We start from the raw sequence: 25,974 nt of genomic DNA, 5'->3' as shown, positions 1-25,974 counted from the left end.
AGTTCTCCACTGAAGCAGAATGATGAAGGGGTGTGACTTGACCCAAAAATACAAATAAAGCTCCGAAGAAAATATGCCGAAAAGAGGTGAGATTGCTTGTCGAGGAGAAGCGGACCTTCCTTTATTATGTGTATTATGTGCATGGAGGATGGACAAAAAAGGAGAATGTTTTGAAGCTTTTTTATATTTTTGAATACAGAGTCGAGGCTCGTGGAAGGTAGTATTATGACACTGAACAGATCAGGACAAAGGGAATAGTAGAGAGAGAGAGAGAGAGAGAGAGAGAGAGAGAGAGAGAGAGAGAGAGAGAGAGAGAGAGAGAGAGAGAAAGAGAGAGAGAGAGAGAGAGAGAGAGACAGAGAGAGAGAGAGAGAGAGAGAGAGAGAGAGAGAGAGAGAGAGAGAGAGAGAGAGAGAGAGAGAGAGAGAGAGAGAGAGAGAGAGAGAGAGAGAGAGAGAGAGAGAGAGAGACAGAGACACAGAGACACAAACAGCAGAAATGAAGTCAAGGATAGAGGCAGATGTGTACAAACAATGGGGGAGGAGGGGGGCAGGAGTGGACGCATGGGGTGGACAAGATGGATACAGAAGGAAAGAAACTCCCAGAAGGGAAAACTGGAAATTTGGAAGGAGGATGGATTACGGTGGGGTTAACGAGGGTAGAAAATATAATGGTTTTAGATTGGGGATGATCTGAGATGGTGGTGAAAAGTTGTCTTGAAAACCTGGAGGGAAAAATGAGATTGAAGACAATGTGGAAATTGGTGGAAAAAGAGGAACTTATGAGTGGAGTTGAGCAGTGATCCTGGATTGAGGTAATTTTACCAGAAGGGGGTTGATGGTGGACCTTGTGTACCCTGCAGAAACCTTTGGGGAACAAAGCATGGAAAGGGCAGATGGGGCAAAACCAGAAAGGAAGCAGCAGCAGAAGACAGAGAGACCACTGACCTGTCTGCGATGACGAAGTGATGCGCCCATAACTTCATTGCGGGAAACTCCAATAATCTTGAAGGGCTTTCTTTCCACAATGTCAAGTTGAGCAAGATGTGAGGCAGGGGAGCCAGCCCAGAGGGGAGAACAGCACTCCATCAAGCTATGGATGAAAGCCTCGTCAATGGATCTGAGTTCAGGTGTGCCGAAGAATGACTTTGTACGACTGCCCTGTCGGCGGCTGACTTTGGAGGCCAACTTTGACATTTGGTTTGCCCAGGAAAAATAATGGCTGATAGTGAGACCCAGGAGTTTGAATGACTGAACAAGAGGATTGTGAAGAAAGTAGATGGGGTGTTGGGGATTGAAAAGTGGGGGTTGTGAGACGTCCAAAGGTTAATATTTTAAAATATTTTTTAAAGTAAAAAATTTCCTCAAAAGCAAAGACTGTCTCAATTAAATAGATAACCGCAGTAGTATCAACAATCCACAATACCTATCTAACAACAGAATTACAGAATAGAAAAAAACCTCTGCTGTCAGACAAGTACCTACAGACAAGAATGTCCCAGAGCAAGTAATTAAACAAAAGAAGATACTGCTCAAAAAAAGAAAAATGGATATTGCTGTGGTTTAGATATCATTTAAGAGGCCAGAAGAAAGTGCATTGGATGAGACAGTGCAAACAAATGGGAACAGCCATTTCAAGAACACCAATATAACGATCACACTTTAAACAAACCCGAAATTTGTTGAAAACAAGTAAAAAAGACATTAAATCTCATACCCCCATTGTTTTAGTAATTTTGCTGTATGGAGTTAAAGTGCGAGCCGAGATTTAACTACAACCAAAATGGCCGCCAGTCGGCCATCCTTGATCAGATCGCAAAATAAAGTGAGGGGCATATGTGTGCCATCATGTACTGTGGTTGTGCCAAGTTTGAACAAAATCAGACCATGCATGTCAGAGAAATGGTTGGAGACACGTTTAAGTAACAAAATGGCCATCAGTCGGCCATTTTGGATCTGATCTCGAAGAAAAATGGCGTGCACGTGTATGCCATCTTTCGTTATCTGTGTGCCAAGTTTGAACAACATCGGACCGTGCATATCTGAGAAATGGTTGAGTACATGTTCCACTTGGAGTTTTTTTTACAACTAAAATAGCTGCCAGTGGACCAGTCAGCCATCTTTGATCAGATCAAAAATTAAGTTAGGTGCAAGTGTATGCCATTGTGTACTGTGCTTGCGCAAAGTTTGAACAGAATCAGACCATGCATGTCAGAGAAATGGTTGGGGACACGTTTAAGTAACAAAATTGCCACCAGTCGGCCGGCAATCTTGGATCTGATCTCGGAAAATATATGACATATGCAAGGCATCATTCGTTATCTGTGTGCCAAGTTTGAACAATATCAGTAAATGCTTGTCTGAGAAATGGTTGAGGACGTCTTCAACATCGGGGGGTTTTTTGCAACTAAAATGGCCGTCAGTCGGCCAGCTTGGATCTGATCTCGAAAAAAAATGACGAGCTTATGTAAGTCATCGTTCGTTATCTACGCACCAACTTTGAACAAGATAGATAAATGCATGTCCGAGAAATGGTTGAGGTGTTCGAAACCGGGTTTTTTTAAAAAACTAAAATGGTCGCCAGCCGGCCATCTTGGATCTGTTGTCGATAAAAAAAAATGACGTGCACATGTATACCATCACATGTTGTCTTTGTGCTAAGTATGAATAAAATCAGTCCATGCATGTCTGAGATATGGTTGTGGACGCACGCATGCACACACGCACGCACGGACACGAAAATCGAGACCAAATCCATAAGCCCCCGTTTCGGACTAAGTTCAATGGGAGGTGCTAATAATATCCCAATGGAAAACATGAACATGTTAAAATAATTACAAGGGTAAGTTAAGTCGTCAACACAAAATGAATGATCACCAGATCGAGAGTTGCCTCCAATGCTACATTGAATGAGTTTGTGATTTGACTGTTACTTTGGATGAAAGTTTCACAGGACAAATTTTCACAGACAAACCCTTTTGGAGGACTCAGCACTACCATTTCCCCTCAATAACAGCTGATTGAGGAAAAAAAGGCTAGAGCAGCTCCACGAGAGGAGCTGGAACACGGGGCGTCTCGAGGAGCAGAAATAAATGAGGACGCAGTCCTGGTGTCGGAAAGGAGTGAAGCCATGCAACATGGTGTGAATTCTGACCAGGGCTTAACACCAGAAGCACAATGGCAGTGCTGAGTACAGCTGAGGAAAGTGGTGCGCATCCTTCAGCGGAGGGAGCACAAGTTCAGCTGTCTTACCCAGACTCGGCATCACAATGAGGAAAACTTCCCGTGAAGAAACTTAAAACGAAGGATAAACAACCATACCAGAGCGATGACGCTGAGAAAGACCTCACAATCAGCCATAGCACATCATTGCATACGTTCCTGTCACAGGTATGATGGAAGCAACATGCAGATTCTGGACCTCATGCCAAACAAACACCGTCGACAAATTTTGGAATCTTGGCATCTTAGTTGCAAAAGCACGACTGATGGATTCACAGAAGAAACATTAAAACTTCCCACTCAATACTACCACTTTATCCAAAAAGCAGAAGCTGGTTGGTGCAAACTCCAAAAAACGAGGACAGTGTGGACTACAAATACCCCACAACGTGCCAAGAACATTGAGCCCAGAGGACACACCAATCAATCCACCACAGATATGCCCCATCACACAATGGCTGAGCAACGCAATTCTTCCACATATACAAGTGCCACTCTCTTTCCCGGTCTGGGCCCCTAATTTTTCCACATATATTTACAATGTTGGTTCTATCCTGTTCATTTCTAATGATATTACTCCGTCCCCTGTGGTGATCAATAGCGGACATGGATGTGTACCCCAACAGGGGAAAGACCCTCTCATGAGCAGGCCTTCGCTGCTCCTATGGTTGGCAGCAAGTACCCTGGAAGCAGAGTGGGAAAGAGAGGAGGAGGAGGAGGAGGAGATTGGGACCATACTCTGTGCAGAGTGTTGGTGCTGCTTGAGCAGTCTCCTTGGCTATTGACACAGTATACCAGCATGCTGGCACTCATTTTGCCGACCTCGGAAGGATGACAGGTTGTCAACCTCCTGGTGTATTTTTTTAATTCAGTGGCTAACGGGGCTTGAACTCAGGACCTGAGGATCCCAAGCCACCACCCTAACCACTAAGCCAACACCAGGCTTACAGTTTTGGTGAAGATCCCCATCCGGATACGAGAATTAACAACAAAAAAAAAAATTAAAGTGACTTTTCACCATTGAGAAATGGGGCCAAAAACAATAAATAGCATGATGTATCAAAAATTTAATTGGCCCGGTATGTTCTACAAGATCAGGCATTGCACGGTGGAGGTATGTGCTTAACCAAGTGCCCTTCTTGTTTAAAAAAAATCTGATTCAATTTTGTTTTTCTATGCTTCCAGTAACGAAGTCACAAGTCGTGAATTGCTGCAAAAGTTTTTCTGTAAGGCTCACTTGGCTGCGCCTGGATGGGTTTGAGGGTAGAGGAGTAGCGGCTGAAACCTGAATCCTTTCCAGGTTCCCCCTGATGACTTCATCTTTGCTTTTTGCTTGTTTGGGTTCCTTCTAGTGACTCCAATACAGGACTATACCTATTTTGGTCTTCCATTTGATTTGAATTGAATTCATTTTAATCACACATTCGAAATCCAATTGAATAAGAATACAAAACATCATGGGTCAAGGTCAATATCATCAAAGCAGGATGTCTTCATACCCGGTCATCACTGCCAATAGATGTAAAGTGGCAGTTCTAGTTATATCTTTTATCAATTACGTAACACACCAGTACACAATCTCCACACAAAATGCACTCCACAAAAACAAGTCCTGCTGAGAGTATTCAATCTCTGACTGCTCTTTTTCTTGCTGTATATGAATTAATTGACTCTTTTCTCTCCCATATTGAACTCGTGTCACATTGTTTTCAGGTGAAGGTCATCCAGTGAAGGCAGAAAATTTCCAAAGTGACCTTCTTCAGATTTCCCAGGATGCATTGTACAATGAGGGTGTAAAACAGGAACCACGTGATTCCTCTCCCAGAGAGCCGAGGAATGCTACTCATCTGCTCGAAGGTAATCGGAGCCGTGCACACAACACACACCACCGCTCTACTTGTTCTCTTTACGATGAAATGTTTCAATTTCAGATTGTACATATCAACAGATCATCCATTTCTATAATATGTGCTCACTCAGGTTTGTTTTGGTAATGAGGATATTTGATTTATTAAAGTACCAAACAGGATTTTGTTCTGTTTAAATGGCTCCTTACTTCAGATTGAACAGACTCAGTTAGGGAACAATTGTTAAGACTTTTTTAAGAACCCACACTGTTAAAATCGTATTGAAATTTAAACATAATTTAAATAATTTGGACAAGTCGAAGTTAGAAAAGTCCATTGTACAAGTTGGGACAAGTTAAAGCTTGACAATCAAATAATTAAAAACCAAAGGTATGATCAAGCACAAAGAGATTCCAGGGCTAGTTCCACACACTTTTCCCTTTCTTCCTCACCCACCAAACCCACCCACCCACAACAGAATCTGTGCAACTCGTACGATCTCCCTCCTAGAATTATTAAAACCAGAGATCTCTGGATCCTAAACATTTTCTCCCACTTTTGGAATCTCCTTCTGTCTGGTCAAACTTACTCTTCCCTTCATGGATTCAAGGTGTTTACTTCCTTACCACCATCCAATGGTCATCATTCATCCCAATCCATTATTTTATCTTCATTATTCTTCCCAAACTACTCTCCAGCAACTTCCTCATTGCGATGTTTCCATACTCTTTCTTTTGGATGCCATAGACGAGTAGTTGAGAAAGCAAGGCAGGGTGCCAGACTGTATGGAAAGCTTGAGATATGTCAAGAGAGATGCCCCTGGTCTCATGTCTAAATGAGATCTGATGTTGGGAGAGTAGAATCAGCATGTCCAAGGTGGAGTGATAGTCTGATTCTAAAATGATAATATGAAATGAGGACATTGGAGAAAAGGAAGGATTTGACGTTCACTATGATGATTGATTTGGTGACCTTGCTGATGATTAGACGTGAACTGATGGTCTGTACGAAAATGGCTCCGTTTTTGCACCTTCTTTATGTAACACGGTGACTTTAGCTAACTTCCAAGCATCTGCAAGATGACCTAGGGAAATGATACGATGAAAAGAGCAGAAAGATGAAAGTAAGAGTCAGCAAAGCAGGTTTTTAGGACACGTGCGCTGATGCCATCCAGTCCAGTTGCAGAATCAGTGTCAAGGGTTGCCCGAGACTGACTTACAAAGGTGCCACCTGGTTTTGGAGGAGGGAGACAAGCTTGAAAGTTCAATCTTTCAGTTGGTTGCCTTCGGTCATATTTGCTTTCCAGGAAGAGAAGGCAAGTTGTTTCAAGGCAACTGCCTCACCATAGGTTTCAGTGTACCATGGGCGGAAGTTAAGGTATGATAACTGAAGACGTGCTGAGATGGATCTGTGCATAAAAGAGAGCAGGTTTCTGTGGAATAATTCCCAGGCTGCATTAATATCAGGGGTGGCTGATATCGGAGACCAGTCTTGAAGTAAAGGTTGCAGCTTGCTGGCCTTGTCAGCCTGCCTGAATGATCTGCCAGACTCCGCGTTGCTGAAGCGGCTCTCTGAGAATAGCCAGGAAGATTTGACTCTCAGATGAACCAATTGGAGCAGAGGTATAGCAGGAGACATTTGTGGGGGTGGGGGGGGCAGTTGCTCCTCACCAAGTTCAGAAGGGAGGATTTGTCATTGGCAGAAATCCGGATCAGAAAGTTCACAGATCGTAAGGGGGAGGCACAGGGGAGAATGTAGGGGGAGGTAAGGGAAGGGGGGAACCGTTGAGAGGTGATGTGAGGTGGATGCAGAAAGGGGAGACGAAGTGGAGGGATACTGAAGAGGGGTGACACACAAATGGGGTGGTGTTGGGAGAACGCAGACGTGTAGGAAATGTGCGGGAGTGTACTAATATGGAGAGATTTGAAACCATGAAGGGGAATTTATTATCATGGCAAAATTCCCAATCTGGGTAGAAGGAGACAGACTTCATGGGATGGGTGGAATGAATGATTGTTGAAGGCACGGAGGAAAGTTGTGCTGTAGGTTCAGGAGAGTCGATGGACATAGTATTTAGAAGTGAGACAGGTTTGGGAAATAAGTGTTGTGATAAGAATAAAAAGAAGATAATGAAATATCGAGTTGAAGAAGAAGAACACTTTCTGATGTATAAATCATGAAAGTTAAGCATTTCATGTTACTGGTTTGTCAAGGCCACCCCCTCCGAGCCAAACGCTTGTCTCCAGCTCAAATCTCGACACCCTTTCATTCAATACAGTGTGTGTGTGTGTGTGTGTGTGTGCGTGCGTGCGTGCGTGCGTGCGTGCGTGCGTGCGTGCGTGCGTGCGTGCGTGCGTGCGTGCGTGCGTGTGTGTGTGTGTATCTTCTTTTGGCTGCTCCCGTTAGAGAAAGCCACAGCGGATCATCCGTTATGATCCGCAGACTGATTTGGCATAGGTTTTACGCCGGATGCCCTTCCTGACGCAACCCTGATCGCCTCTTATGACACAGGGATAAGGATTGGGTTTCGCTATGATTCCGAGCTGCCCTACACCCTCTTAAGCATTTCATGAAACTAAAAGTTTTTAAGGAAGAAGTGCTTCATTCAATCAATATTCCATTTGAAGGTGTTGAGAAAGGAATAGATAAATTAACACCATGTTCTTAAAGTATTTTGATTGTTCAGAGTAGGCGACCATTATGCTTTGAATCACAAGTATCGTTATGTGACATACTCTATACAAAGCATCGGTGCTTCTTCTTCTTCTACTTCCATATGGCAGCTTGGCTGCCGGGTAGCTTACATTTTGTTGGGGTGCGACTATGCCGCTGATGCTGTGCCCCTATACCAGTACACGGGTACTCATTTCACAGCCTCAGGAAGATAGACTGAGTTAACCCCACCTGGTGTTAATTCAGCAGTCCACGGAGCTTAAACTCAGGACCCTAATATCCCAAGCGAGCAACCCTAACCACTAAGCCAACACCAGGCTTGCAGCGTCACTGCTGCTGGAGCAGTTACATGGCTACAACATTGAAGAGAATGGGAAAAATGCTCAAAACTTTTATTTCCCCAAAACTATCATGGCTATTTCTCCCACTTTCAAGTAAGCATTATTTATTTATTTATTTATTTGTATACATTGTCGAGGCTCGTATGAGAGCTAACACGCAACACACAACAAGATGGGCAGGAGACAAGAGGGGTGGGAGAGGGAAGGACAAAACAGTGGGGAACAAAGACATTAGATCCGTGGAAGGGAGAGGGATGGGGTGGAGAACACGGGGTATACAAGATGGACACCACAGGGGCTTTCAGGACCTTACACAACAGGGAACTTTTGGGAAGGAAGGCAGGGAATTTGAAGGAGGTGGGTTTGGGGTGGATTAATGGGGGTCAAAAAGACGGCCTTATTTAATTATCCTTCAGCAAGGCATCATCCTTGGTTTGCCATCTGTCAGCTAGCTGGGATCTTAATTCGCCATTTTGTTTGGCCTATTCAAACATGCCTTGATTTGGAAACACTATCTACTCTCACAGACTAATTAAAATATATAATCAACATACTATGTCTTATTTGAGAATTGGATCTCATGGACTAAATAAATGTCAAAATCTGGAGTGAAATCTGTAAATGTTTAACAAATTAGCGATTTTTATAACTAAGTGTATTTCTTTAAGCAAAGCATTAAGATTATTTTTTTCTACTGTTCGGATGATTGTATTGAATGAAGAAAAGATTAAGGAATGTGCAGAAAGTTTCACTTCGTTTAACACCATGCTCTTTAACCTGCTTTTGCAAGACGTGGTGATACAGTCCATGAGGGTTCCTTTTTTCCAGTAATTATGTACACAGTTTTATTTTTCCGTTTAATGCAATCTGCTTTCATAACACAATATTTATATAAATATACTAATAGTTGCTGCAATATATTAATAGTCGGCAGTTGTTGAAAATTAAGAGGCATGTAGACAGTACACACAGACATGGTACAAATGACTCCATGGGGTGTATGCATGCCTGCATGCTTGGTTACATGTGTGCAGTGCATGGGTTTTGCGGGCACGCCATCTGAAATCAAACTCAAACTCGTGCCTGTAGTGTGTGGCGCTGTGGAGAAGGTAATGCAGCCGTCTCGTGAACCATGTGCTTCTGCACGTGGGGAGCAGACGTGCTGTGGCATCGAAGCCACGCAGGACATGCCACTGCGCAATGCAGGTGTGGTGAAATTCTGTGCATGTGTGCAAGTGAAAGGATGAGTATATCACTGGTGCACATGCACAGTTAGCATGGACTGTGAGGAGGGTGGAGGAATGCGTATATGGGTGGGGGCATTCAGACAGGCAGGCCTTTGCCAGGTAGATAGCATGGGTTTTAACTTTTAAATGCTCTTGCCCAGTTTTTTTATAGAACACGGCAGTTAAAAAGAAACTGTTGCTGTTTGGGCACGTTTCATCGCCCCGGTAATGCCCTGGTATGCTGCCTACCCTCCCCTTACACTGCCTTCCCTCCCGATTCCCTCACGCTTCCTTTCCTTGGCCTTACGCTGCCTTCCCCTCCCCTCATACTGCCTTCTCTTCTCCTCATACTGCCTTCCCCTTCCCTCCCCTTTCCCTCACACTGCTTTCCCCTCCCCTCATGCTGCCTTCCCCTCCACTCACGCCACCCTCCTCTCCCCTCACGCCTCCTTTCTCTCCCCTCACACTGCCTTCCTCTCCCTTCACGGTGCCTTACCCTTCCCTCACGCTGCCTTCCCCTCCCCTCACGCTGCCCTCCTCTCCTCTCACACTGTCCTCCCCTCATGCTGCCTTCCCCTCCCCTCACGCTGCCCTCCTCTCCCTTCACGGTGCCTTACCCTCCCCTCACGCTGCCTTTCTTTCCCCTTCCCTCATGCTATCCTTCTCCCAAACCCCCTCCACCACGGTACAACTCTCCAGAAGTTGAGGAGAGGAAGGGATGTCAAAAAATGTGCGAATTGGACAAATGAAAGCTTTTTTTTCCTGAATTTTTTTTCCTGGATTTTCCTGGATTTTTTTCATGGATCAATTCTGCAATTTAGCTCAGATTAAGAGATTCTAGAGCTTATCGTGTGTGTGGAAATTAAATAAAGGCACGAACACTGGCATGGCTTTTTTGCCGATTGAAGGAAAACGCCCTTCTGAAAACATCCTTCCTTCCCTTCCCCTTCCTTCACTCTTACCTCCTTCCAAAGTCCCTCCACCTCCAAGGACTTCTCTGAATGGTGTCGTGCATTGTTTAGTATGACCCGATTGAACATGCTGTTTTAACATACCCAATTTCGTTCAAACCTGCACTAATACCGGCATAGGGGGACCATTCCCCCCATTCCGGCTCTTCCTCATCCCTCTATCAAACACGTGCCCAGAACACCCCATTCCCCTCCCCACTCCCCTATGCTCCTTGCTCCCTCCCCCTTTCCAGAGTGTATCGCGACATGTAGTGAAGCCTCGCTCTCCCCCACCCCCTCCTCCTCACTCTCCCCCCTTCCTTGTTCTCCCCTCTTCCTCGCTTTCCCCCCTTCCAAACTTTCCCTCACTTCCTCGCTCTCCTTTGCTCACTCCTTCCTCCCTTCCTCACTCCCCCCCCCATCCCACCCAACCCAACCCCCCCGTTTAATATTCCCGTCAGCGAAGCGACGGGTTGTATTTGCGAGTAAAGAAATATTGAGGATATTTTATTATTTTATCAAGAAAGCATTTGTTGATTGAATTATATAAAGACATTTAATCCTCAATATACACCCCCTTGTACCACACCACTTTGTCCCTCCCTTCTCAATTAGAGTTCTGGTATATAAAGTGTGAAAACTAATAAAATCAACAGGAATAAAATCATTAAATACAATCAATACTTTCGGAGAGCTTAAGTGCTGTTTAAAAACTTCCATGGTGGAATAGCAATAAAGTAAATGTTTTATGGTTTACAGGTCAGGTCAGGTATGGGAGCATGTGCCAGAACAGCGCGTCGCTGCGTCCACTTTCCGCCGGTACTCCAGGGGCCTCCGTCTGGCCATCCCCCAGGCAGATGCCAGGCCCATCCCCATCTCCTTGAGATGATGGTCAACCTGTTGCAACCATGAGGCACGTGGTCGGCCCACTGGCCTCCTCCACTCATGAGACTCCCTCGCTGAGAGAATCTGGTGAGCAGGATCAGCGTCAGGAAAACGAGCCACATGTCCATACAGCCGCAACTGACGCTCACGGACTATGCAGGTAACAAATCTCATCCGGGTCTCTCTCAGCAACCGCTCGTTGGACACAAAATCCGACCAGCGATAGCCAAGGATTCTCCGAAGAGACCTGGTACCAAAGGAATTAAGTCTCCGTCTCAGATCCTTGGTCAGAGTCCAAGTCTCGCACCCATAGAGCAAGACTGGAAGTATCAAGGACCTGAAGACTCGGACTTTCGTCCTCCCGCACAGGTACCGGCAGCGCCACACCCCATGATCCATTGAATCCATGACTCCCCAGGCCCGACCCGGACGTCTATTGACCTCTGACTCGCAGCCAGCAGAGACATGAATATCACTGCCAAGGTAAGTGAATCTCTCCACGACCTCAACATCCTCACCACAAACAGACACAGACAGGACAGCAGCATCCAAGATGTCACCGAAAGCCTGGATCTTAGTTTTGACCCAAGAAACCCGTAATCCCAACGGCTCTGACTCCTCATTCAGCACCTCGAGGGCCCCCAAGAGGATGTCTAAAGTCTCCGCAAAGATGACTGCATCATCTGCAAAATCAAGGTCCGAGATCTTGACATTCCCAAATGATGCACCGCAACTTGATCTCTCCGACATCCTCCCTAAAATCCAGTCCATACAAGTGCTGAAAGGTGTGGGGGCAAGTACACATCCCTGACGAACTCCAGTAACAACTGGAAATAAGTCAGAGATGGTACCACCACACTTCACAGCACTCTCAGTACCAGAGTAGAGTTCAGACATCAGATCGATCAGTTTCGGTGGCACCCCACGAAGACCAAGAATCCTCCAGAGGACATCCCGATTCACTGAATCGAACGCTTTACAGAGATCAACATAGGCTGCAAGCAGCCCCTGCCGAAACTCTCGTCTGCGTTCGGTGAGGACACGAAGTGCAAGGATACGGTCAATCGTTGACCTCTTTGGTGTAAAGCCTGACTGCTCTGGACGCTGGTGCTCAAGCAGATGGTGGCGAACCCTATCAAGAATTATCCGAGCAAAGACCTTGCCCGGCACTGAGAGCAGCGTCACTCCTCGGTAGTTGTTGCAGTCTTGGCGATCACCCTTCCCTTTCCAGAGAGGGACAACAAGGCCCCTCTTCCAGTCAGTTGGGATGATGCCTGTGTTCCAGGCAGAGCACAAAACTGCATGCAACGACACGAGTGCAGCATTTCCACCAGCCTTGAGAAGTTCGGCATGGATGCCACAGATCCCTGGAGCTTTGCCCCTTTTCAACTGGTTCACCGCAGCCCATGTTTCCACAAGCGAAGGTGGACCACAGTTGATTCGAGGGTCAGCAACAGGGATTGTAACACCCTTGACGTCCAACTCGACAGATGGGGGATCAGCCTGGTACAACTGCTCAAAGTAACCGGCCCAGCGGGCCTTCACTTCAGACTCCTCTGTCAAGAGCCTACCACTCTCTGCTCGAACTGCAGTGCTCCGAGGGATGGGCTTGGATGAACGTAATGCACGAATTCCCCTGTAAGCGGGACGAGAATCACCTGTGCACAGGTGATGCTCTACCCCCTCACAGATTCCTCGCATATAGGCCTCCTTGTCCACCCTCAGTGCACGTACAGTTTTACGCCTCAGCTCCCTGAACAGCTCAGCTCTGCCATTCAGCCTGGCCCTGCGACTCTGGTCAATGGTATCCAGTGTCCCTTGAGAGACAAAATTCTTCTTTGCCCTGCGGTGAGCTCCAAGGCATCCACCGGCAACATCAAGGACGGTGGTCTTGAAGGCGCTCCACAACTCTTCAGGACCCCCCAAAGCACCCAGACCCCCCAAGTGTCCACTCAGCCTGTTCGCAAACTCCTCAGCTACTCTCTCATCCCTGAGCTTGGCAACATCCAGCCTAGGCTGGGATGGTACCATTCTCCAGGATTTAAGGTGCAGCTTTAGAGTTGCTACAACAAGCCTGTGGTCAGTATTGAGGAACTGAGCACTCTGGTAGACCCTGCAGTTCTGGATCATCCTCCAACGACCGTCAATGAGGACATGGTCAATCTCCTTTGCCACACCGCCAGCGTTGGAATACCAAGTCCAGCGATGAGCTTGTGGGCACTGAAACCATGAACCAGCCACCCTAAGTCCATGACTTCTTGCAAAGTCAAGGAACTTAATGCTATTCTGGTTCATAGTTCCTGACCCATGGGGACCAACACACACCTCATAACCATCCCTATCAGTTCCAGTCGATGCATTGAAATCCCCCAAGACTAGAAGTGTATCTCGTCTGGGGGACTGATCAACCACAGACTCGAGTGTGGCGTAGAATGCATCCTTCACGGTGAGATCACTCGCCTCAGTCGGAGCATAAACAGAGATCAGGGAAATGACACCTAGGGAGTGATGAATCCTTAATCTCATAATACGCTCGTTGACCGGTGTTACCTCAATTATCATTGGGGTCAGCTTATTGGGCACAGCTACAGCAACTCCTTGGGTATGTTAACCATCAGAGCGACCAGACCAATAGTAGGTGTAACCACCCACCATTATCTCGCCGCAATCCGGTCTCCGAACCTCAGAGAGAGCTGCAATCCCAATGTCCAAACGTTTGAGCTCAGATGATAACAGAGACAGGTGATCATCCTCTCTTAGGGATAGGACATTCCAGGCACCCACCCGAAGGGACCGCCTCAGGTTAACCCAAGGAGACCGCCGTCTGGTGGACGACACCTCAGCACCACTCCGACACACTCTCCCGCAATCTGACCCAGGGATATTACCCCGTGGTTTCCCTCCTATCATCAAAGATTGGGGGTCCCGAAGGCTTTGCCCCAATCCCGTCATCCGGTGAGCTGCCCTGCGAAGGGAAGCTGCACAGGAGGTACTCCCACGGAGTGGGTTTTCAGATTTTTTTGCGTTTTTGCGTTTTGCGGAATGAAGGGTTTTACGGTGGCCGGAGTGCAAATCCTGTCACCAACCTCCTAATAAGAAGTGACCCAACTGCAGGAGGATGTCCGCAGACACAGTTGGGCACTAGATATGGATGGCCGTTGGCTCACAAGGAGCTCCTCCGCCCTTTGACAGGTTTTGTTTTTAATCCTGCTGGGTGTCCATATCCAAACACCCTCCTCACCAGAAAACCTGGTGGGGGAGACTGTTTAGTCGTCGACAACCCGACCATGGAACAGGTTAGTACAGGTTTACATGGTACCTGTAGCAGGTCACAGATCGAACCTGACCTGACAGACACTGTAGAAGAATTCAGTTCCTCAGGTTCAGAGTTTGAATGATTTATTCATGCACATGGGAGCGATAAACAGAATGCAGCACAGAATGCAGCACAGAATGCAGTTGATGAATCCCTCAAACTAAATGCCTCAACTCAAGCCCTTATATACTTAAACAAACGATGGTGCAATAAGACATTTGAGCAAAACAAGATCATGAAGTGTTTGTGATTTGTCTTTAGGTTGCGGGGAGGGATGAACTCAGAAAAATTCATCCAATAGGAAAAAAGCAAAAACATCTTTTTCAAGGTCTAAGAGAAGAAATTTAACTGATGATGAAAGACAGCTGCTTGTGAGTAAATAACGGTCATGGAGAAGCCCCTTCAACTCTTTCCCAAGCCAGTTACTGTGATAAGAAAACAGGTGCTTATAGGAGCTAAAATATCATTTTAAGTATAAAGTAAACCAGAATATAAAAGCTATTCAGTCATGGAACGAAATAGTTCGAGTCAATTTGATTAACACATTAAATCGTCACTTTTATAGAACACAAATGTAATAATGAAAATGAATATTCCCAATGGGATATTCTTTTTTCTCTCTCTCTCTCTCTCTCTCTCTCTCTCTCTCTCTCTCTCTCTCTCTCTCTCTCTCTCTCTCTCTCTCTCTCTCTCTCTCTCTCTCTCTCTCTCTCTCTCTCTCTCTCTCTCTCTCTCTCTCTCTCTCTCTCTCTCTCTCTCTCTCTCTCTCTCTCTCTCTCTCTCTCTCTCTCTCTCTCTCTCTCTCTCTCTCTCTCTCTCTCTCTCTCTCTCTCTCTCTCTCTCTCTCTCTCTCTCTCTCTCTCTCTCTCTCTCTCTCTCTCTCTCTCTCTCTCTCTCTCTCTCTCTCTCTCTCTCTCTCTCTCTCTCTCTCTCTCTCTCTCTCTCTCTCTCTCTCTCTCTCTCTCTCTCTCTCTCTCTCTCTCTCTCTCTCTCTCTCTCTCTCTCTCTCTCTCTCTCTCTCTCTCTCTCTCTCTCTCTCTCTCTCTCTCTCTCTCTCTCTCTCTCTCTCTCTCTCTCTCTCTCTCTCTCTCTCTCTCTCTCTCTCTCTCTCTCTCTCTCTCTCTCTCTCTCTCTCTCTCTCTCTCTCTCTCTCTCTCTCTCTCTCTCTCTCTCTCTCTCTCTCTCTCTCTCTCTCTCTCTCTCTCTCTCTCTCTCTCTCTCTCTCTCTCTCTCTCTCTCTCTCTCTCTCTCTCTCTCTCTCTCTCTCTCTCTCTCGCTGTTGGTTGCATCATTGGTTGGGATGCGGCTATCCTCTCAATTATAGCATATTACATGAGTTGGATTAAAATTGTGATATGAGCAGAATGTCTTCATTTTATCAGACCGGTTACATCTTAAAATATTTCACTGAGAGGTACAAAAATGATTTTTTTTTTTTGTAAAAAATGAAATGAGTATCAAATTCCCCATACATGTTTTCACATTTGAAATCGCTATAGCAAGAACCAGCTGCTCCAATGAGCCATAAACTTACACTGATTTAAGTTTAAATCAAACAGAGTGCAAAACATTCAAATGTGAAATAATGTTCTGGAATGTTTGCATTTGCAAAGCCCTGCATTCTGTTGCAAAAAATAAGTTTCATGGAGTAGCAAGACAAGGAGGCGATAACATCATCTTGCAAGCCATGCATTTGCAAGATAAGACACATCTTGTACAAAGCAATCCTTTAAACACACAGACACATAAAATTAGGCATTTATAGAAATGTAGGCATAACAAATCATTATTACTAAAGCAGAAACATATGTATATGTTTCATAGAGTGCAAAATGTAATATAGAATGAATATATATATATATTTTCCAATGGAATTCTTTCAATTATAACATGTTTCACAGGCTTAGTCAATTTAATTAATATACTGTGTTGGGCTTTATTCATTTAAGCTGATTACAATCTTTAATGTTTTTTGATAGGAAAACCACTTCTACAACACCATGTATTAGCTCCTAAAAGAGCGATTTATATTCTTTCTACTTTATAAACTCCAATGCAAAAGAAGAGAAGAAAAAGTAAAAGTAGACCTCAATGTTTCAGGCAGCAGGACCCATCGACAGGAGGAAGTAACTGTAACGAATGGATGCAGGGTTTATAAAAGCTCGTGATCCTACACCAGAAGTTAGCACATGTGTTACTCTCCCCTTCATTGGATGAACATCACACCACGTTCAGCACATTCTCAAGACTGCCCACATAACAGTATGCCATCACTCGGCACACAAGCTCAAATCTATTCTTCACACACATTAGGACAGAAGACCTCCGACTTCTAATCACTACCCAGGCATTTTCCGCATCCCTTGTGAATGCAGTAAAGTTTACATTGGTGAAACTGGTTGGACTTTCACCACCATTCTGAAAGAACATGAAGCACATAAAAGATGAGGTGAACAGTAAAATCAGCTGGAGTTAATCATGCACAGAATAATAATCAGAGCATACTATAGTCAGACAGCAAACTTCTCACGTCCATTCGTCACTGGCACACAAGGAGAATCAGAGCAGCTATGGAGATATACATTTACATCACACGGTCTCCACAAGAAAATGGGTTACTGTCGTGGAATAAACTTCAATTTTTACTCAGGTTCAGCATACAAAAGAGAGCAATTTCGAAGTGCAGATGGGATAATCGATTCTCAAATGGGTGTACTGTGGGTTTAACAATTCTTAAACATAAATACCAAATAGTTTCAACTGCTTCTGCCATAGGAAATGTTGTGGGTGCAATAAATAATATAAAAGATGCCCAAAAGGAATCTCATAAATTACAAGCAATCAAAGAAATTAAGAAAGGTAAAACTCAATTGTCTCCCCAAGAAAGGCAGAAAATAATCCAAATAATAGGGTCAGGGTTTCAAAAGTTTTAGTGTATCAGCTAAAGCAATTGCCTGTGTATTTTACTCAAGAAATACAAGTATGGAAGTGATTGATAATAATTATGATTTGCATGATACCATGATCATCTCAAACGCCACTAAAAAGGAAGACTACTTCAAGGTAAATTCTACAACCGGAACAGACTGGAATACAAGTGGGACAAAAAGCATTGAAATAAATAATCAACAAACTTACTTGAATGTTGCTGATCTTTCATCGAAATAAATAAGCATTAATAATTGGTTTAAAGAATTTTGTAAAGAATACATCAAATATATATGTTAAAATATTGTGAGAAACAAAATTGATAATGTAGTTATTTGTATGAGAATAATTAATGAAGTTGTCTGAAAATACAAATAATAAAATTATGAATTTAGAAGATAATAATGGGAACCATTCTCATTTGGTCTGTAATCATAGAAGTCAAGACAAATATTTTGATAGTTATGGTCTTCCACCACTTGTTGAAATTATAAATTTCTTGAAGCTTGGTGTTTGTCAGACATTTCAGGTCCAATACTTAAATTCCAAATGTTGCAGACAATTATGTTTATATATGTTATATATTATTTCATCTCAACAATAATCAGTATTTTTGCAATATAATTTTAAATACAATATAATTGACCTGTTTGAAAGCATGGTTCTACCTTTGGTGCATCTCAAGAGCTGGATATTGATTTATCAAATTATTATACAAAGGCATAGGCTGAATAACAGAAATATAGTATAACACAAAATATTAATATGAAAAATGCTTATAAATTAATTAATTATTCAAGCCCTACAGATGTGAATGACTTGGTGAGATTAAATGTTTTATCACAATATATATCCTGAAATGTAATGGCTACGTATTCTAATTATACAGAAATGCTGGTTACAATACCAGGTCCTACACAATTCAACGTCCTAATTCAAATTCGATTTTATAAAGGACGTATAGTTTTTTTTTATGAGAATAGAACCGTAGGGATATGATATGAACGATTTCGGGTATAATTGGTCATTTTATAATTGGTCATAAAACTTACAAGACCTACAAGTATTAAATCAATCTCATAAGGAAGAATATTATCTGCTTGATGTGGAGAATGAGATATGTGGAAGCACTTTTGGCAAACAACAATAGATTGTAATGTGAATAAAATGCATAACACTTTCACCACAGTATGTATGATAAAGACACAAAAAACAGGATTTTTCATAGTAAGAAAATACAAAAACTGATTTAGTAATAGGAAGATGGGGAGTATTTCCAGCCATAATATTCATCATCTATTTTTCAACCAGAAATATTTCCTCTTATTTAAATGACAGGAAGAACACCTGTAAGAAGGGAAGTTAAGCTTCAAGAAAATTATTATTTTTGTGTCCAAGCATATCTACAAGAAAAAGGTGTTTGGTATTTTCATAAATATTTTCCACATCATAAAAGTGGCGATTTTCAATAAAGGGCTGGCTTTATCATGACGTTGATAATCCTGTAAATTGCGGATTTTATGGAAATGTTCAACAATGATAAAGTTCTAAAGATGATAAACTATAAATCTCTTTTTAAAATCCAGAATAAGTCATTGGTTTCCTATTACGAAAAAAAAAATGGATGCAAGAATATATCAAAATCCAGATGAACATGTGTTAACTATTCTGTGGGGCAAAAGTGGTGGTATAAGGGTTGTGAGTACTTTTGAGGAGGAATAACTTAAGGAGGAAGCTGAGGAAGGAAAAAAAAAATGAGAGGAAGGAAAGAGAGGATAAATTAATATCAAAATATGGAAATCAGTGGAGTTAGAAAAAACAACGATGAATTACAGAAAATATTTAAAGAAAGGTAATCTCAATGAGAAAGAAAAAATAAATAAAAACAGAACTGTGTTGCCAATACTCACTTTGAAAGCAACTTCAATATCGATAGTGAGGAGGAGAGTTGAACGAGAAAGAGAAGATGAAGAAACCGAGGGAGAAGGAAAACATGATATAATTGATGCTTTTGGTGTTACGACTGGTTAAACATTCTTTTATGTTTATACATAATTTTATTTGACTAATTTTAGTCCTGTTGATTTCATAAGTTTTAACACTTCATATGCCAGAACTCTAATTGAGAGTGGTGGGACAATGGGGTATCTTTTGAGGATTAAATATCTTTATATTATTCAATCAACAAATGCTTACTTGATAAAATTATAAAATATCCTCTTAATATTTAGTTATAGGTAATTTAATATTTTTCCCCTTTCCCCCATTGACTTCAATGTTAAATTGGGGTTGTCACAGAACTCTAATTGAGAGGGGAGGGAAACGGGGGTATGTGGGGAAGGGAGAGGGTGACAATTGGATGTCTTTTGAGGGTCAAATATATTTATATTATTCAATCAACAAATGCTTACTTAAAAGTGGGAGAAATAGATATTGTTGTGGTTCTGGAAACCGCATGCCTCCAAGGCAATGGCATCCATCATACAGTGGTCCCCAGACAGTTATTTCATTAATATATGTACAGTTAGACCTTTCCCTCATGTCTAATGGGTCAAACGGGACGAAGTGCGTTGTGTGGATCTCATAGTTAGGTCTGATTACATCTCTCTCTCTCTTCATTCCAACTCTTTTCCTTTTATTCCTGAAATAAATCAAAGCAGGCACTGCACTTAGACGGCCGCCTGTAAAAACTGCAGCCACACCCCACACTATAAGAATGTGTCTTTGCGGAGGCCGACAGTAGAAGCAAACAATAAATGCCAACGCCGTACAGGACGCACGCGGTGTGTTCTTTTCAACTTATTTCTGCATCTAATAATTATATCCAATCCTTTCCTTCAATCCATGACACAGATCAGGGCCGGCACCACGCACACCACTGCCTGTGAAGATCGCCACGGGGATAGATAACCGCATGCTCAATGTCGGACCCGCGCGCAGCCTCGTGATAATTTATCATCGCACAGAACGGGACACGAATAGCACTCATCTTCATTGGGGTCTGTGCGCTGATTACAATGGCATCTTACCATCACATTGTACCGGATGCACATGGCGCACATCTTTGTTCGAGTCTGCGCGTTGGTTCACAACAGTGTCTTACCGTCGGTCTTCGCTCACTACCACGGCCACAAATGTCTCCCGCGGACAGCAGACATCCTCTTGCACCTCCGCCTCGATTCAGCTGTTACCAAGCAGAGGCATGCTATATGGCCCAGATCGCTCCGGCCGCATGGTGTACAGATGAAGCAAGGCGATTCATACCGCTGGGTTCGGAGCGAGACGATTCCACAGCTTGGACATGTCTTGCCGGATGTAAAGTCAGGCCGCTTCCGGCCATGGCGGCCAGGTCGTGTGGTGGCCGGGGCCCAATGGGAGCGCCCAATTCAGGTGACGACGCATTGCTTCGGGGCGGCACCCCGTCCTGCACCGCAAAGTCTATAAAGGACGGATCGCGAAGCCGTCCAGAGAGAGTCGTCAGAGTCTTCAGAGTTGTCGTCGTCGTCGTGGATATCGTCAGCTTCCTTGCCTGGTTTTGGATTGGTCTCTGCGTGCGCCTGCTGCACGCCGTCTTCTTCTTCAAACACTCGTCGCTGGCTCCACCCACCCACCTCACTCCACCTCCGCTTGTTCCTCGTCGCTAGCTCCAACCACCCACCTGACTCCGCCTCCATCCACCCACTCGCCGCTGGCTCCACCCAAAGTCCCTCCCTCACGCCTGATGGTCGCACCCATTCTCTGGATCAGTGCAGACGCTTTGCTGCACCGAAGCCAAGCAGGAGATGATGTGCCAACTATCAAGGAGGGATCGTTGAGCGGAGCATCCCCCCAAAACGTACTGGGTGGCGTGGTCAGTCAATCGTGCAAGGTATTACGAGATTGTTAGCCTCATCTCCTCTTCTTTTTGCTCATTATCTCTTCTTATCGAGTTGTGTGCGTGCGTGCGTGCGTGCGTGCGTGCGTGCGTGCGTGCGTGCGTGCGTGTGTGTGTGTGTATGTCATGGCGCCTGTCCTCGCTTAAGTTAAGATTGCAGAAGATATATCGGGATAGTTCTACTCTGTGTCTGCCTTTGTAAGTTGCTTGTTTTATTGTCATACCTTACATTTCTTGCTATTTCTACTTACACACAACAATAAAGTACCTTCACTGTGGCACATATTTTTCCTCATTTGCCTGTAATAAATGCTTATGTACAAATGTTCCCAGCTCATTTTTGTCTTTTCTTTCATTGATCCAGCATGGTTCGTATCCTAGCCTAGCCGGGACTTTATTCCCAACTATCCGTCTTTTTAGCCGGTACGTCCTTGGCAGTGTCGCTCGGCTGCATCTGACCCAGTAAGGTGACCTGGTTCGGACAAGGCGTACTGAGGGTGTGTCCCCCGGTAATTAGGTCATGTGATTATAATTAGGTAACCGATTTATACGGAGGACCCTAAGTCATGTGGTTGAGTTATTGGCGTTCATGGTTAGTTAGCGACCCGCGCGTCACAAAGTTATCTGTGTGCGATGGCCTGTGATTCCGGGGAGTCTGGTGGGAACCCGAGATAGCTTCTCCCTCCCAAGTGGTCTTCTCACCCAGACCCCTGGCCAGCAACAATATGATATGTTGGGGGAACTAAATGTTATGGAATTAAAAGTTGAGCATTTTCCCTTTCACTTCAATCTCAATGTTTCACTTGAAAAAAATAAAGTTAAATTGGGGTTGTTCCAGAACGCTCATTCTCATACTACCGATGTGCGTTTGCCTCTCACGCTCACTGCTTCACAAATTACTTCATTATAAATTAATTACCACTCCTTTATCTATTCGTGCAACCATCACCTCAATTATCGTGTGCTCACATCGCGTAATTACCCTGGCTTCAGGAATCGAGAGATTGTGCTGATACATTTTGGTGAACTATTATTTCTGTGTATTTGCTGTTTCAGGATAGAGTAAATACAATCAGGATAATTTGATTCATATTTGTAAATTGTATAAAATATTACTCAGGAGTTAGTTTTTCCATTTACAAACATTGCTGGATGAGTCAGTTTCCTTAGTATTTGGTTAAATTAACCGTTTACTCCAATCATCCGTAATCCAAGCCGGAACCTACTGCATAACATGGGGTGTTAGTCACCTTCTTGATCATCACTGGAATGCGCTTTGTGGGTGGTGATGAGCTCCGATCACGTGACAATATGTATATTTTCCAAAAAGGATAAGTACAGATGTAAAACGAATGTGGGATGTAATAAGTGAAAATACTTGTTTATTTGCTATTATTTTTCATTGTAATTTTGATTTATTGACGCTTTTTGTGAATTGATTGTTTTTGCAGAGAAACAAAAGAAAACTTTTTCTTGTACCAACTGTTCCCAATTGTTTGACACAGAAGTTTCTTTGAATCACCACGGGAGTTTTTGTCGTGACAATAACGAATGTAGCATGTTAGATGAAAACGCTCAGAAAAATTGTTCAACGACGCTCGATGACATCAACAGAAGTGAGAAATCAAACCAGTCCTCTTTATCCAAGAATGCACTTCCCTCCTTTTCATCTTTAACAAGAGATCAAAATGTATACACACAGGAGGAGCCATATAAGTGTACTGTGTGCAGCAAGATATTTGCTTCTTCATCATTTTTATCAAAACATCAAAAGGTCCATACAGGAGAGAAACGACACAAGTGTTCTGTGTGTCAAAAGGGCTTTGATAAGCTATCACGTTTTAAAGTTCATCAAAGAATACATACGGGAGAGAAACCCTACAAGTGTACTTTGTGTAGCAAGGTTTTTACTTGTTCAGCAAATTTATCACAACATCAAAAAATACACACGGGAGAGAAGCCCTACAAGTGTTATGTGTGCAACAAATCCTTCACGCGTTCAACAGAATTATATCGACATCAAAGAGTACACACAGGAGAGAAGCCCTACAAGTGTTCTGTGTGTCACAAGGTGTTTGCTCAATCGGCGCATTTAACTGAACACCAAAAAATTCATACGGGAGAGAAGCCCTACAAGTGTTCCATATGCAGCAAGGCGTTTACATTTTCTTCTGATTTTGGAAGACATAAAAAAACCCACACAGGTGAGAAGCCATACACATGTTCTGTGTGCAACAAGGGGTTCATGCGTTCATGCCATTTTCATCGACATCAAAGAATACACACACGAGAGAAGCCCTACAAGTGTACTGTGTGCAGCGCATCATTTTCTTCTTCATCATCTTTATCGAAACATCAAAAGGTCCATGCAGTAGAGAAACGACACAAGTGTTCTTTGTGTCAAAAGGCCTTCAATAGGTTTTCGTGTTTTAAAAAGCATGAAGTAATACATACGGGAGAGAAACCCTACAAGTGTTCTTTGTGTAACAAGGTTTTTACTTGTTCAGCAAATTTATCACAACATCAAAGAATACAAACAGGAGAGACGCCCTTCAAGTGCTCTGTGTGTCATAAGGTGTTTGCTCAATCGGCACATTTAATTGAACATCAAATGATACATATGGGAGAGAAAAATACATACATTTGGGGGTTTGGTTGTGGATACCTCCCCTGTGAGCGATTCCAAGCGACGGCAAGCTATTTTAGCAAACTGATTCCGAGCGACAGCAAGCTATTTAAGCAAACCAGTGAGGAGAAAGTGAGCAGGGAGACACACAACCCTGGCGTGTACCGCTTTGGCACGACTCCGATGAGTGCCAACAGTGACCTCTATCAAACGAGGCCCTGTGGCCTCTCGGGAAAGCAATATAGCTGGCTGCAACAAAAATATGCCAAACAATGATAATATAATTAGTCACAGAAAATGACAAGAGGGACACAGACCCCTCCTATGCAGATGCGTAGGTCTGTGCGGCCACACCGAGCAGCCGGAATGTGTGCTGAAAAGGATAATGACTGCACCTTCTCCGATGAGGAAGGGGATCCCTGCCTCATGGCAGGACAGCACTCTACACCAAAACTAAAAGCTAAAACGGTGTCGCCTGTTCAACCACCAACAACTATTATGCTTCAGACGAATCGTAGAAGATTAAATGACCAGAGCTGGAGCTCAGAGGAGAAGGAAATTATCTTTCGTTGTTAAGCGTATTTTGCGCATGACGCATGGGGGACTCGTGGTAAAGGAGAAAGATTCATGAATCAATTGAAATGAACAAAGCTGGTAGCCAAGACCGAAAGAGTTCCACTAAAAAAATTCACTGCAGTTGCTTCAATGATCCACAGATACTTGACCCAGGAAAGAATAAAGGGTAATAACTGACAAAGCAAGACAACAAGCGATTGAAGACATAAATCGGATGATTCAAGAAGAGGGAGTCAGTTTCAAAAAGAAAATTTGGACAAAGAAGGAAAAATGGACATTATTATGGGCAATGGAATACACCAGACGAAAGGCATGAGAAAAGAAAGGGTAAACACCTGGGAACAGATAATTTGAGGACTATGCCTTGATTAAGGTAATTTTAATGGGGCAGCACTAAACACAAAGAAAAACAATCTCCTCAAATAGAAAATATTCACAGAGGAGGAATATATATTAATAAACGTCAGTGTGTGTGTGTGTGTGTGTGTGTCTTTCATAACTCCAAAACCATGAAACCTAGCAGCCTGAAACTTTGCCTGCATACTAATGGAACTCCAAGGAAGTGCATGACTGAAAATTTGGTGTTTGGGTTAATTAAAACACCCCTTTTGAAGATAATTAACGACCTTATTTAATTATATCCTTTATCAGGCAATCGTCGGCCACCTCACTCTCTGGGGTCTTAAGGCGTATTCTGAGTTACCTCACTGGGGTCTGAAGCCGCCATGTTTTTTGGCTTGCTCAACCATGCCTCAATTTGGAACAGGCCGCCACGATTTCTTCACAATAAAGTGCTCAAAATGTTATTTTTCACTTTCCTTACTGATATCATCGAATGCCTGATCTTCATAGCTACAAATGGCTGTATTTATAATGGTCGAGTTATTAATGTTTAAGTTCGGGCCTAGCTGATGGCATCATGAGACGGACCTCAGATAGATGTAAGTCCGCACCGGTTTTCTCATAATAAAGATGTCTAAATGAGTTTTTTCATGGAAGTTATGCATTTCACCACATGCTTGATCTTATAAGCTGTTAGAATTAGATTACATAAGGATTGTACATGAATGTTTTAAACATCGTGTTTTACGGCGTGGGAAAGGATTGTCTCTTGAGAATGTACTATGTAGTTGGTTTTTGCTTCGAGCGGCTTCGCATTTATTTAAACTTTAATTCAATTTCTGTTTTCACTTTTCACAGTCGCTAAGGTAGCTTAACACTCGATTGCAGCAAGGTTTGTGAAAATCGGTCGTTTTGTTTTTTTCATGTTTTTACATCATATTGTGGATTTATATATAAAGCAACATGAGCTGAGGAGCTTCCACATGTTTCCAAGTGGCTTCATTACTGTCTTGAGTTTTATTTGATTTCTGTTTTCACTTTTGGTATTTGTTAACGTACAGAGTGGCCACAAAGTCCCCATGCGCACAGTTAGAATTTAGTTAGAATTCATCTGTATGCTTCCCTCCATTCTCCACACAAATTTGAATTTTTCTCCATGTTCTCCTGGA

At 43.4% G+C, this 25,974-nt stretch overlaps 2 protein-coding genes across 3 annotated transcripts in view; both read left to right on the top strand.

Moving 5' to 3' along the window:
- LOC147009084 (uncharacterized) overlaps positions 1 to 25,974 on the top strand; it is a 288,704-nt gene that overhangs the window by 33,016 nt on the left and 229,714 nt on the right. The window lies entirely within an intron of this gene.
- On the top strand, positions 59 to 25,785 carry LOC147009088 (uncharacterized). 2 transcript variants are annotated; one of them, XM_085862789.1, is made up of 3 exons: positions 59 to 86; positions 4,935 to 5,078; positions 22,713 to 25,785. In XM_085862789.1, the coding sequence occupies exons 1-3, from the start codon at positions 74 to 76 to the stop codon at positions 24,161 to 24,163; spliced, it is 1,608 nt and encodes a 535-aa protein (XP_085718915.1). In that variant the 5' UTR covers positions 59 to 73; the 3' UTR covers positions 24,164 to 25,785. The 2 variants fall into 2 exon arrangements, with proteins under 2 accessions (XP_085718915.1, XP_085718916.1); XM_085862790.1 differs by lacking the exon at positions 59 to 86 and adding an exon at positions 465 to 4,335.

Source organism: Eptatretus burgeri, chromosome 17 (assembly GCF_056783735.1).
Source record: "Eptatretus burgeri isolate ZD-2024b chromosome 17, Ebu_testis_v1, whole genome shotgun sequence".
Lineage (NCBI taxonomy): Eukaryota > Metazoa > Chordata > Myxini > Myxiniformes > Myxinidae > Eptatretus > Eptatretus burgeri.
The sequence above is the reverse complement of the archived record's forward strand: the minus strand, read 5'-3'. Positions and strand labels throughout refer to the sequence as shown.